This window comes from Gavialis gangeticus, unplaced genomic scaffold (genome assembly GCF_001723915.1).
Source record: "Gavialis gangeticus isolate Ggan-Ray unplaced genomic scaffold, GavGan_comp1, whole genome shotgun sequence".
Classification (NCBI taxonomy): Eukaryota; Metazoa; Chordata; order Crocodylia; family Gavialidae; genus Gavialis; species Gavialis gangeticus.
The window spans coordinates 156,579,858-156,594,089 of record NW_017729024.1 but is presented as its reverse complement, the minus strand read 5'-3'; the positions used below and the strand labels follow the sequence as shown (position 1 = coordinate 156,594,089).

At 35.0% G+C, this 14,232-nt stretch overlaps 1 protein-coding gene across 1 annotated transcript in view; it reads right to left on the bottom strand.

The window, feature by feature from the left end:
- Nucleotides 1–14,232, bottom strand: part of RICTOR (RPTOR independent companion of MTOR complex 2) — a 208,302-nt gene that overhangs the window by 55,419 nt on the left and 138,651 nt on the right. The window contains exons 16-22 of the mRNA XM_019517936.1: nt 13,370–13,470; nt 10,999–11,161; nt 10,136–10,237; nt 7,005–7,051; nt 3,383–3,518; nt 2,385–2,584; nt 969–1,095 (exon numbers count right to left, since the gene is read on the bottom strand). Coding sequence (XP_019373481.1) covers nt 969–1,095; nt 2,385–2,584; nt 3,383–3,518; nt 7,005–7,051; nt 10,136–10,237; nt 10,999–11,161; nt 13,370–13,470 — 876 coding nt within the window. The remainder of the gene's footprint in view (nt 1–968; nt 1,096–2,384; nt 2,585–3,382; nt 3,519–7,004; nt 7,052–10,135; nt 10,238–10,998; nt 11,162–13,369; nt 13,471–14,232) is intronic.

Sequence of the window (14,232 nt, the reverse complement as noted above, 5' to 3'; positions counted from 1 at the left end):
CCAGGAGACTCCACAAGGGAGGCAGCTGCATGGGTCGTGGTCCAGGGGGACCCAGCTGGGGCTGCCTGGGAAGAAGGGGCTCCGCTGCCTTTCCTAGAAGGCAGCAGAGCTGCCTCACTGCCCTCTGCTACAGGCATTTCCCCTACCCACTCCAATGTACAAACTTAGAGCTTCCTACTTCATGCTGAAGTACAGGACCCAAGAGCCAGAACTGCATAGTCATGATATATCTTTAAAGAATGTTATCAGTAATTACAGGCAGCAAATGAGCACTTGCCTTCCACTTTCAGCCTGCCACTGTTCTCAACTTTCCTTGTTCTCACTTTCACTTCTTTCCCCATAGCATACAGGAATCCTCCCATATTTGCTAGCTTCAAAGAAATACTACTCTCCTTTATACCTACATCCTTCTCTTCAAAATCCAGTCTTCAATTTCCCTTATTTACACTCTTCTTGGAGCTATTCTAATCTGGGTTCTTTTTCTCTGGTCTACAAAGGAGCTACTTTTATCAAGGTATTTTATAGTATTTTCCTGAATGAGTCTCAAAAATGTATTCAGTTATTTCTCACTCTTCCTGGCATCAGTGTTGATGCTTTTCATTGGAACCAATATCAAAACCTAAACATTTTTCTTTTATTAATGATCCAGTACACCTGTTTTATTTTTAGCCTACTCACTCTTCTTTTTTTGTTACATCAACACCAGTTACGAAGTCCAATTTTTTACCCTTTCTTTATTCCTGCATCTGTGGCTGGTCCCATGCAGATGCAGAGACAAGGTATACACAAGACAGCTTATCTTTTTACAAGTTTGCATGGGAGTCCAGTGGAAGTATATATTCCATAATTATAGAAAAAAGAAACCAGTTTATAAGTGACATTTTAAAAATTAACCATACATGATTAAATTAAATAATCTAATTAATTGTCTAATGGTAAATAAGAACAGGGTACTTAATTACACTTACATCAGTAGCAGCAGTTAGGATTTTGGAAAGGATGACTCTTGCTAACCCATCTCTGCTGTAATCCAAACTAGACACGGTCAGTTTTAGTAAATGATCCTGGTTCTTCAAAGAACAGAGATTAAGAAGACTAGAAAAAAGTTGAAAGAGACTATTACTTTTTTAACTCATTTATCTCACTTGGCTATTTTATTCAATAGATGAAGTTTACGTGTAATCTGAGTTAACTTTTCATATTTTTTAAATGCAGTAGAAAAATGGATTAATTCATGTATTCAATTAAATTATTTTAAATTCATAAAGGCTATAGATAGTCTGTATATAAATTTCATGTCGCACCACTGACTTTTTCCGTAAGAACACCACAGAAACTAAATTTTTAAAATGACTAATAAGACATACTTGTCAGTATTATTGGTTAAAATCAGTGTGCTCAAACTTTTGATCTCATAGGCCAAATGAGTGGTGTGAGCCTGGTTTACAGGCTGAATCAAGCCCCGCATGTCAAGATAAGGCTGTGGGGCTTGCTACCTCCTGTCCTTTGGTACTGGGATAGAGCATTGGGGGCCCAGAGCCTGACGCTGCCCTGCACACTGGGATTAAGAAACTGATCCAGTACACAGGGCCTGTGAGGACTCCTGCAGGGCAGATGACAAGGTGCTACAGGCCAGCTGGGCTGGGGGCTAAGCACCCCTAGTTAAAATCACATGAAACAAATGCTTGAATTTCATCCTCTTAAAGGGTTACCCCAATATTAACTTACTTCAGGTATTTAAGATAAAATCCAAATCTTTAACTTTTATAACATTGCTGTAGAATGCAAAAACTTCTGATTCTGTCATAAAGAAGTAATGATTTAAAGGAACTGGAACTTAAGTTGCATCCCTAGCTGAATCTTTCAAAACCTGCTATTACTACAATCACTCTTCAATATCATTACTAAAGGTTCCCAATCATTTTACCATTTTGGATCAGAATAAAATGTTACCATCAACATAAAGGGTATTGCAGCAAAGACTGGGCATAACATGCCACACTGGCTTACTTAAACATTAGCATGATATTCAATAGTACATGCTGCCTGCCCGTTTCTATCCATATACTGAAATATATTTTCTCATATAGTCATCAAGATTTGTTAGTCAAAAATGCACTGGAAAAATAAAGATCTCAAGGTCAGTAATGGTTCAGTAGTTTGCGTCAATTCTGTTGACCTTCAGATCATTTGGCGAAACCGCTGTACTCCAATAACTTTTTCTGAAGATACTGGGGAGTTCAAGTCCCAGAGAATCCAGAAGGATTTAGACTTAAAGTTTTGTAGAGACTGATTCTTACGTGCACATTTTAAATGATAGGTGTGATAGTTTTAAATGACAGATCCACCACATATTATAAATTGGAGTAAATAAAAGTACTTACCACTGGAACACATTGCATTTTTCAAGCATTTTTACGCCATGAGGGTGACATGAAAGTGTACCAAAAAATAGAAAGTAGTGCTGACTAAGTGTATTCAACAGCCCATTGTTTTGAAGACTGCGTTCTGGTTTCATTCCAGAGGAAGAATTGAGCCACTGTACAATATCTTTTACCAATTCCTCCAAATAGCCTTGACCATCCTAAGAAAAAAGTAAGGAGATATTTTTTAGTTTTTGGTAGTGGAACAGCTTTAATTGATTTTTTTTTTTGCTTTTGTTTGCTAAAATGCATTCATTTACATCTCTCAGAATGCATATCTATAATAAAGTTAATACAATATAGATTCTAACAATCCAAATAAAATTAAGCCAAAATAAAAAGCTAAAGTCAAATAAAGTGATTGCTTAGTTTGTGGGCCAACTGGAATAATTCTGATATTTGGTATTTGCAGAAGAACAGTTATGAAAAAAAACACTTCTCTGGTCTCCTGGATTAAGGCACAATAAAACATTTTAGTCTAATTGAAAGAAAGATGCTTGAAAATACAGATATGAGTTTGGCATTGAAAAGTAGAGAGAGGTATCTGTGTCAATCTGAGGTTTGGCAGAAGGTAGGGCAGTGTGGCACCTCATGAACTAAGTCATTCAGAAAGGCATGAGTTTTTGTAGGCTGCAGCCTGCTTTGTCATAGCATCCATGCCTTTCTGAGCAAGTTAATCCATAATGTGCCACCCTGCCCTTCACTAAAAAGTAGTCATGGAAGATTCCATAAATCCCATTTTTATTTTCAAGACACTTCAATTTGGCAATGGTCTTTTATCTAATTACTACTACACTGACCAGCCTTGAAAACTTAGGATTCTAAATTTGATTTCTGATGTGCTGATCTTTTTAAGAGTCTTTTAGGACACTAAAGTTTTTTGATAAAGATCTTAATTTTAGTAAATATGTTTGCTTAGCCATTTTCTCACCAGTTTTGTGACTAAAAACCTCTCTCACCTCTTCAGATTCAAGGAGAAATTCAGTAAACTGGCAACCCACGACAGTGAGCTGCTTGGCCTTGCCATAATCCAGATCCAGGTTGGCATACAATTTACTGCTAGGCTTGTAAAAATACAGCAGTCGTCGTACAAACCTAATAAAGATTAAAATGAAAAAAATTAGTTGCTTACCACCAAGAAATATGAATTATTTGTGATAGTATAACATAAGCATAAAAATAAGAGCATACAAAGAATACTTTAACCCTGAGTTAAAGTTCAGACACTAATCAGTTTTATCCCAAAACTATCAGTATAGGAGCAAATATTGATACGCCTAACTAATAATTTTATCTGGACAATTTTAGGGGTAAAGATCATATTATATGCCACAAGAGTCCTGTCTATAACTTTGGGGCTGTCATAATTTAAAATGAGTTAAGAATACCTTTTCAGAAAATAGCAAAAACAAACATTAGAACAAGTTCATTTAGTTACAGACTGTTCTGCTAATTTTTTTCCTCTAGAATTTCCATAGATTACAATATCTATCAGGCTATGAAAACAAGAAGGGATAATTTTTCTCCAGACTGCTTAACAAAAGAAAAAAATCTATCGTAATGCTTGTTATATCTCCATAAGCAAAATCAGCCTATACAATGGCTGGCATGCATCTCCCCTTTGAAAAAATATATGCTTTCAGTGGGTGACATACAACATTTTCAAAGTGACACTATTTTTATTCAGACCATTCAAGCAGCTTTTGAAGCGTTATCCCTGATCAAATGTAAAGGCCCAATCTAGCAACAAATTCACTGCAGTCAAAACTTTTCATTTCTACATTGACCCATATGTAACTACAGATCAGTCAGTCTCACTTATGTCCCTAGGAAATTGGGAGAATTTATAATAAAATGCAAAATCAGCAGTCACATGGACAAACATGATCTGCTGGGGAAGAGTCAGCAAGGCTTTTGTAAAGAGAAATCCTGCCTCGCCAATCTGATGGGGCTCTCTGAGGGACAAGGGGATACTGTTGACAATGTATCTGGACTTGCAAAAAGCTTTTGACAAGGTCCCTCACCAAAGGCTTTTAAAAAACTGTGTTGCCACAGCATTGGAAGAAAAGTTCTTTCATGGACTGCAAGCTGGTTAAGAGAGAGGAAGCAAAAGGTAGGACTAAATAGTCACTTTTCAGACTGGAGGGAGGTCAAATGTAGGGTCCTACAGGGGTCTGGGCAGGGCCCAATTTTATCCAACATTTTCATTAACGACCAGGAAATGGAGGTACACAGTGAAATCTCCAGGTTTGCAGTTGATACAAATTATTTTTCAAATAATTTTAGGAAGTCATATCCCAAGCTGATGGAGAAGAGCCACAGAAAGATCGCACCAAGCTAAATTACAGGGCAAAAAATGGCAGATGAACTTCAGTGCTGACAAGTACAAAGTAATGATGCTGGAGAAAAAAACCCTCAACATGGTATACAATGCTAATTTCTAAACTAGCTGTTAGAACTCAAGAAAGAGACCTTGGAGTCATTGTTGATAGTTCTTTGAAAACGTCAACTCAATGTGTAGCAGCAACCAAAAAAGCCAATAAAATGCTAGACATGATTAAGAATGGAATGGAAAACAAAATGGAGAACAACATGCCATTACACAAATCCATGGTGAGCTCACATCTTAAATACTATGTGCAGTTCTGGTCTCTGCATCTCAAAAAAGACACAGTAGAATTAGAAAAGGTACGGCGGAGGGCACAAAAAATGATAAGGGGCATGGAGCAATTGCCATACCAGGAGAGACTAAAAAGGCTACAGCACTGCAGTTTGGAAAGGAGAAGGCTGAGGGGGAATATGATAGAGATCCATAAGATCACAAATGGTATGGACCAAATGAACAGGGAACTGTTGTTCATCAAGTCCCAGAAAACCAGAACAAGGGGGAGCCCACCGAAAATAGTGGGAGACAGGTTTAAAAATAATAAGAGACAGTACATTTTTTTAATGCAATGCATAGTTAACTTGTGGAATTCATTGCCACAGGAGGTGGTAGAGGCAGATAGCATAGCCAGGTTCAAAAAGGGACTAGATAAATTCATGGATGGCATCTATTCACAGCTGTTGAACAGAATGATTGGAGATGTTTCCTCTGGCATCTCTAAACTAATAATTATGGATACCAAACAAGGTAATGAAAAGAAAAGAAGATAGATCACTCTAGATCTATCCAGTTTGATGCCCTCCTTCTAGCATCCACTTCTGCCACTGTTGGAGACAGAATACAAAGCTAGATGGGCCCACTGGTTTAACCCAGTATGGTACTTCTTAAATTCTTATGGAATCAATCCAGGAATTCAGGAGCCCATTTGAAATTTGAAGGGCTTGTACCGCTATTTCTATAAATCATTAGTAAACCTCAAGTGAATATGCTCCATTACTCAGTTTGAGAGAAAAGAGAATGTTATTTTATATGGTATCTATATAGAAATACTCCTTTGCTTGGGTTCCCCACTCCCCCTGGTGTTAGTTACAGTAGAAGTAAGATCTGCCCGTGTCTAAGTCAAGAACCAGACTAGAGATATCCCTAAAAATCACTTTGCAAGCCCATTTTTATATTTTTCATTAATTAAATAGTCTAAAATAAAATCCAGAGTGATGATATGATGCATGTTTGATTATTCTTATGCATTATGCTTGCATGTATCTCTTAAATATGATAGGTTGGCAATAATTTAAGTAATACATTGCAATTCAATCATTAAGAGGTATTTTGTATTAATTTTAAAGGTTTCACCTCCACAGCTATAAGATTTTTCTTATGCAAAAACACCAGATTAAAAATTCATCGAGATAACATAAAAATTGTGTGTGTATACACACATACATACATAGCCACACACAGGGTATATGAAAAAAGCTCAAAAATAACTTTGTTGTTTGCTGTTTTTGACAATGATGATCCAGTTAACAGTCCAGAGCTCTGAGTCATCCAAAATAAAAGGGATTTTTTAAATCTCTAATTGCAGCCAAGAATGGAAGCATTCCATTTTGTAAAAACATGGCACTAACCGGGTTTATCAGCTGCAGAAGCAATTTTTATAGTCTAGAGAGTCCTAGTTTTTTACAACTTACTTGGCATGAAATAATCCAGCCACTGACCACTGCATAAATCCAGAAAACACCTATACACTACAACTTGTGCATCATAGCCAGACTTGTAAATATTTCATTAGAAAAAGTAATTCTACAATCTGCTGGATCTGGAAAATAATCCTTTACCATATAATCAATTACTTTTTACATATAAGGGTGTGTGTGTGCAGATGGGGAAGGAGGAGGGAGAGGGTACGTGGGGGTTCAGAATAAAATGAAGGATGTTTGCCAAGCTGATTATAAACTGGCTAAGTGATATACTTCTATTTTAGGGTATATAAGTTAATAGTTATGCAAAGGAAATAAAAACCTACGCTAAATAAATTACTCTAGGTTTTGTAACCTAATTACCAAAATTTCTGTTTCATGTTATATACGCATTAAAATTTTAAAATGTGCTATTTCAAAGGAATAGCTTATTGAAATGATAAAAAACATGTCATTATTTATCTTCCTTCACAGGAAGTCCACAGTTTTACATACCTGTGCAACTGTTCATCTTTATAGTTCCTTAGATTTACATTTGGCCACTAGAAAAATAGCAAATATATCATTATAAGACTTTCACCAGTCCTGGGTTAGTCTCTTAATATTTAGAAATGCATCTGTAATATATAGAAACCAATACATTTTAATGACGTGTCCTAGTTCTTTAGCATCTCTAGTTTTAGTTCACAGGACTAAATGAAAATTTTAAATTAATATTTATTTGCTTCACTGAAAAGCCCATGTTCTCATCACTCCCACACACGTTCTTTTCATTTTGGAGTGAGACAGAGTGCTGGGAGCATACCATGTGTACCTACAGAGTTCTAAAGAATAAAACTGCAAAATATGATATGCTAACATAAAACCAGTTTTGTTTGTTTTTTCGCGCATATAAATACAAAAATAACTTTAAATATAAATGTTAAAGGGATATTTAACTTGATATTTTTCTGTATTTGTCAATGAGTCAGTTTCAAGGAATTGGAAATTCTGGTACAGCACCCTTGGAACTGTATTAGAAATTTTTAATTCTCTGTTGATTTTTAAAAAAGGACTTTTAGATTGGACCAATGAAATAGCATTAGATGTTTCTGGCCCATACCTTTTCCCCCCCCCCATGTACTTTTTTTATGCTCATGCATATCTGCTGTCTTTACAGTTGCAAGTTTACTTTGGTTATCACTGGTAAACACCCTCTTTCAAGATCTGGGGAAAAAGCATATATGCATGCCTCTTCCTGCCTGAGTCATATAACAGAGTGATATCACCATCCTAATAAATGAAATGGGCAGTACAACTGACAGTAAAGACTGAAACTGATTATAAAACATGCTGTTAGAAAAGAACAGCTGATTAAATAAAATAAAAATATTCCCCATTACAGTGACAGTAATTCTAGGTATGACTAGGAAATTAGGAAAAACAAAAGAACAAAATCTAAATATGATATTTATGTCACTGTGCAAGAGTCTATCCTATTTCCCTTTAACCCCTTCATTAGTATAAATATGATTTAAACAGTGTTAAGAAAGTCGCTACATTTTATCAAAGCAATTAGTAACACTGCATAATCATTTAAAACATTAATTAGAAGTGTTTGAAACACAAGCAATGTCACTAACTGATGTATGAAAACCCTCAACCAAAGAAACAATGGATGAATACCAACACATGAGATCAAAAAGAATTATATTAATGTAGGGAGTTAGGTCTGTATTTATAAGTATCAAAATATTTTTTGTTTAAAATAAATATAAGACTTCTATTTATAGATATTAACTTAAGGGGTAGTACAATCACCAGGCTGACAAAAAAAAAAAAAAAAGCCAAAGATCCATCTGAACTGAGTAGCTCAGGCTAGAATATTTAAAGCATGTCGGTGTCTATTTCCAACAGCACCTTTGGCTAATGGCACAACCTTGCTCCCTTGCCTGAATGACTAACTACCTATTAGCAGCTGGGTTGACTGAACTTGCATCTCTGAAGTTATAGCAAGATGCCTTAACCATTCTGCACCATCCCTAAGAACACCAGTTTGCACTGACGTAATGCAAAGGATCGAGGGAGGTTAAGAAAAGAGAGAGGCATAAAATAATATGGTATCTGATTTTGAAACCTTCTGAAACTTATGAAACTCTACTCAACAGAGCACTAGGAAAATCCACCTTAGGGAAAATCTGATCTCAGCATAGAATTTAGCTATATGATTGAAAAGTTTTTCTATTTTCTCCAGTGTTACGAAAAAAATCTTAATTTCAGCACCCAATTGCATCTTTCAGTTCAAAATAGGGTAATTAAATAGAAGACATTTTGAAGAGTAGAAATGGACTTCTTATACATAAGACTTCACACTAACTTAAATTATCAATGTTACATTTAAATAATTAAAAAGAAATCAACAGTTTGAAAAATAAAAGTAGTAATCCAGCAAAATGATGATACTGTACATGATTTATGTCATCTGAACAACAACAAAAAAATCTAATATAAATCAATCTAGGTTTATATGCCAGATTTATGACTACCTTGTACTTATATTTTTCCAGGGATGAACATGCTGTATAAGTAACTAGCCAGAACTTTCTTCCTTTCTTGTAACAAAATTTGCCAGAATTTCAAATGTATACCTTCTCTGGTTTGCTGGTTTCAGTTCTAACAGTGATGTTTACCCATCTATACTCCAACTTTTTCCTTTAATAATTTTGTATTCTTTGTACATAGAAGATTTTATCCGAAATGTAATAAGAGCAGAATAATTTATGGCTGCAAATGTGACATTGGAGACACAAGAATGAAAGCTAAGGCAGTCGTGTAGAGATGAACATTACTCTTTCTCCACAATGTCAGAAAAACATCCAGAAGCAGCAGCTGTCATAGGAACTGCTGAGACACCTCTAAAGGCATCCTGGACACTGGATTTCACTGGATTCAGTGAATTTAGTAATGGTCACTGACACTTGTTCCACAAAATATGTAATATTCAAAATGGATAAGATAGTGCACTGCTTGTACTATAGATTCTCTGATAAAGGAGTATTCATTTTACCAAGAATAATCCAATTTTAATATTTTACAATGAATCAAGTGATCTTGATAGAAAGGGTCTATAGTCATACCAATCTAAAACAGAAGACACAATATAATATCATGCTTTCCTACAATCTTGCCAAAGTATCTCAATCTTGACCTGTAATCACTTTCCACTTTAAACCTCGATTTTGCTAGAGTAAAGAAAATATGCCTAAATGGACTAACACTGCATTATGTTGGACAAGTGCCTGCTTCGGATTAAAATGGGATAATATTAATTTCCAGGTAATGATCTAATTAATACTAGTGTTTTACTATTACAAGTTTAAGAAACTTTTAAAAATAAATATTTGATATATTATTTGATGCAACCTTATTGGAAAATGGTTAATTTGTCATCTTTTGCACATATTACTTCTTAAATGTATATGACTGTACACTGACAATAAAATTAAGTAGGAACCTGTTTTCTAAAAAGACTCAGTACTGTTCTCTCACGATTGTTTTCAACTATCACCAACTTTAAGCTTGTATAAAAACCAGATCCCTTTTTAAAAATCAATTTAAAAAATCCACTTTCCTGTATTTTTTCTTACCTTCAATATGGTCCCTATCAGATTCCAATTCCATTCAAGGTTCTCTTTATGATTAAGAACTTGGCTATCACGAAGGTTCATTACAAGTGCTTCCTCTGTATCCTGTTATATTTGAATGAGAAATTACCATAACTGCAAGTTACCATAACTTAAAAGCATTTATGATCAAATCTGCAGTTCTGTTCTATAAATAATGTTTGGTATATCATAACTAATGTTTGACAATACATATGCTATAGTAAGCTTTTACACTATTAGGATCACAGGTTAAACAAAAACAGAAGTAGAGATATTAAATCATGACTTCTGGGGACATTTAAAAAAAATCATACAAAGCTCGATTTACTGTACAGTCTTTGGGACTAGGCAAGTGACACATTTATACCAGTTTATTTCTGTTTTGTACAGTGTAGCTGCAGGTTGCAGGCAATTATTAAAGTGTCTTGCCTCTACATGAGCAAAGACTCCTGAGAAGACTCTAGCCAAGAACCCTTCAAAAAGTCCAAAGTCATGTCAAAGAAGTCCTTCCAAATCAATATGATTGGTATTTACAATATAAATACATTAATGCAGCTATATTACTCATCTATAATTGATCAAGTACAAAATCCTGGAGTATTTTTGGTGAAAATAGGGTACTGGGCCTTGGGTCAGAAACCAATCCCCCATTTATAACATTGTTTCTCATGAGAAAATTGGTTCTGAGTTACAACATTTTGACTTGAGACGCAATTTTCAGGAACCAATCATGTCGTAAGTCCGAGGGCTGCCTGTACTAGTGTTAAAGTTAACTATACCAGACTAAATGACATCATCTATGCAGGCCCTCTGAGATCTGAAGTTGAAGTAGAAAACCTGAGTACCTTTAAAACAAAGATATCTTTCTGCACACGGCACTGATCCCTTTTTTGGTGTGTTGAGATTGCTTTCTGAATAATATGATCTAAGTGGAGGCTGTAAGGCTTAGGTCCTCGTTTCTTCATCTCATGAAACCGTTTTAAGCAATTGAGTGCTGCACTGGCTCGTCTAATAGAAAAAGATACTGAAATTAACACTATTTGACAAGTTCTATTGCAACAACATACATTACACCATTGTCAAATCTTTTATGAATATAAACTTGGGTCCCCTTAAGTTATTGAGGAGAAATAAATGACTGTTCTGAAGTGAAAAAGAAAAAATAAAACTACTGCTTTCATAGGTACTGTAGAAGGTACAGTTTTTGATACATTTACATATTTCAGATTTGTACAATCAGCAGAAAAATAAGCATTCGAATTCCTAGTGTTAGAGACGGGCAACTGATGCGATGACGTGTTTTCGTCTACTTCGTAACAAGTTATACCTAGGAAGACTGGAATGCAGGCTTTGAACAATGCGCCCTGGGGCGCTTTATTTTTTAGTGACAGATACAGGACATCTAGTTTGAATGCAGACCAAATAACTTCTTTTGGTATGCCTTTTTTCCTCTCCAAAAAGTAACAAATAATAGATTCCCATACCAGCAATCTGAAAAGCTAGAACTTAAAACCTTCTATAGTTGTCTCCTTAAAAAGGCAGGAAACATGGATGAAAAATACATGACATTCTAAGAGATAATCCCAAACTAGTTTCAGGACTCAAACAGCTAGCCAACTGAAATAACAATTGTAACACTGAAAGCTACAAATTATAGATATAACTTCCCCCCCAGCAGCTAAGGCTCAATTGTGTCCATTAAAATTTAGAGATGCTTGAAAAGTGGAATGTGGGGAGATACTAGACCCATTTTATATTCTGCAATACCAGGATATATATCAACTTTTTGGGGGGTGATATTTCCATTACCCTTTAATATATGTGTTATTTGAAAGCAAACCAAACTTGAAAGCTTAGCTTGTTACAGGACTCTGAAGAAGCAGAAACACGTAGGGAAAAGTGGAGAGGGCCTAGCTATTTTCCCAAGGCCTAGAATGCAAAAAACTGAACTAAATGAAAGGGGAAGGTAATAGCAAAGTGAAGGAATGCCACTTCTGCTCTTTGGTTCCTCAGCCCCCACCCACTGCTCCAAAGCATGGAAACCATGCATTAGAGGTTACCAGATACCACTACTGTTTCTCCTCTCCTCTCCTGGTACCCACTTATATCCATATGAACAATTATAATTTGGCAACTTTGACAGGCCAAAGTCGACAATGAAACCATTTTGTGGATTTTTATTTTTCCAGTCAGTACATTTTGGAATCTAATATTCATTGTACTTCTAAAAATGTATCCATGCTATATGATTTTTATCCCTTTGTTGACACTAACTACATTTGTAAAAGAGGTGCAAGTCAAGTAACAACCACAGAATTAAAAATGATGTCACTAAATGTATTAACCTAAATTACGATTTATCTTCCTTTTTATATCTCATCACATCTTACACCAGCACCTAGACAATCTTACCCAGAAATCTTTATCATTATTATTTTAATATGCAACCCTCTATAGCCATACAGCTTAATAGTTATTGCGCTACAGTAGCTCGAAAATAATTCAGCAATTTATTAACAGAAAATTAATGAAGAAAAATAAAAATAATGTTCTATTTTATTACAGAATAGAAATTTGAAAAGCCAGATCATAAGAAACCTCTCAAATGATGAAGATATTTTTAAGTTAGCTACAAAATTGTTTTCCTCTGCAGATCATGTTTTTTAAAAGCTCAATTACTAGTGAAAAAAAAAAAAATCACACAGAAATCTAAGTAGACACTATAAAGAAATATGGAATATATAAAATGAATTTTGTACACAATAAAACACACTACATGTAAAAGAAAGAAATTTAAACTGCAACTGAGCTGCAAAATAAATATTGGTATGTTATTAAAGGAAACTTTAAAACATGAAATAAGATTCTATCTTCACATTTATTCTGAGGAATGTGTTTGTTTTAAGTGTCATTGGCATAAAGAGCAAATATTGATATTAAACATTAAACCTGCCTTTCATTTCTGCCCAATTTCAGGATCAATACTATTTGTACATTGCATGTTCAGCAGTATGATCTGAAAACAGTAGTTGCCGGTACTGCCTATAGATATTACCATTTGTAATTGGAAGCATGTGTCCATTATGTGTCAAAGGACATTTCTACATGGACACACTTTTTAAAAGGTGCCTTGATTTTAACTATAGTAAGCATATAATGTGTGTGATCATTCATTCCCAGTGGTTTTAGTATTTTAGCACAACTTTGCATGCTTACAGTCTTTTCTCCTTCATGATGTCAAAAGATGCTGCCATATTCATTAGCGTTGGTAAACAGTGTAAGTGATGGCTATGTGAATGAGGAAGAATTGTGTTTGCCTGAAAAGGAAGACACATATTGTTAAAAATCAGGCCTAACTATATGTTGACATTATACAGCTTCAGCCAGAGGTCCCTATATGTGCCCCATCCCCCACCACACCAAATATGGGACTTCTGTATATACAACAGTCTGTTTACTCTTCACATAGCATAAAAGGCTTGGAACATTTTCTTATGTATGATTGATAGTTGGTTCATCAAATACATTAAACCACCCAAATATATAAATACAACACAATTATCCTTAGTACATTTTTACAAAGGAGTGTAGATTTAGGCACTAGACTTGCCTGTGGGTCCCCAGATAATTTATGGTTTTACAATCAATATACAGTGTAAATATAATACCAGGTTGTCAAAGACGAAATAAATACAAATGAATAAATAAAATAGTCTTCTTTCTCTCAAATCAATAGTCCCAGGTGAAACTTCTAACAACACTGAAAAGACTTGAAATAGGAAGTATAATTATTTTTTAACTTGATAGTGACCCTTTGGATTGTCTGGCAGCCAAAGACATTGTTACAGTTGCCACAACATACTAAAAAATATGGTACTATTTTTTTTGCAAACAATACACCCCAGAATATAATATGCAACTTGTTTCTGAAAGGCAGAATGAAGAAGGGGGAGGGATTTTTCCAGAGCTATAGCTGTATAGAGGAGGGACAAATGAAGACTAATTGTCATTTGACTAACTCTCACTTTTCCACTTAACTAAAGCTAAAACTCTAGCTTCTGCCAGGGGGGGTGGGGGGG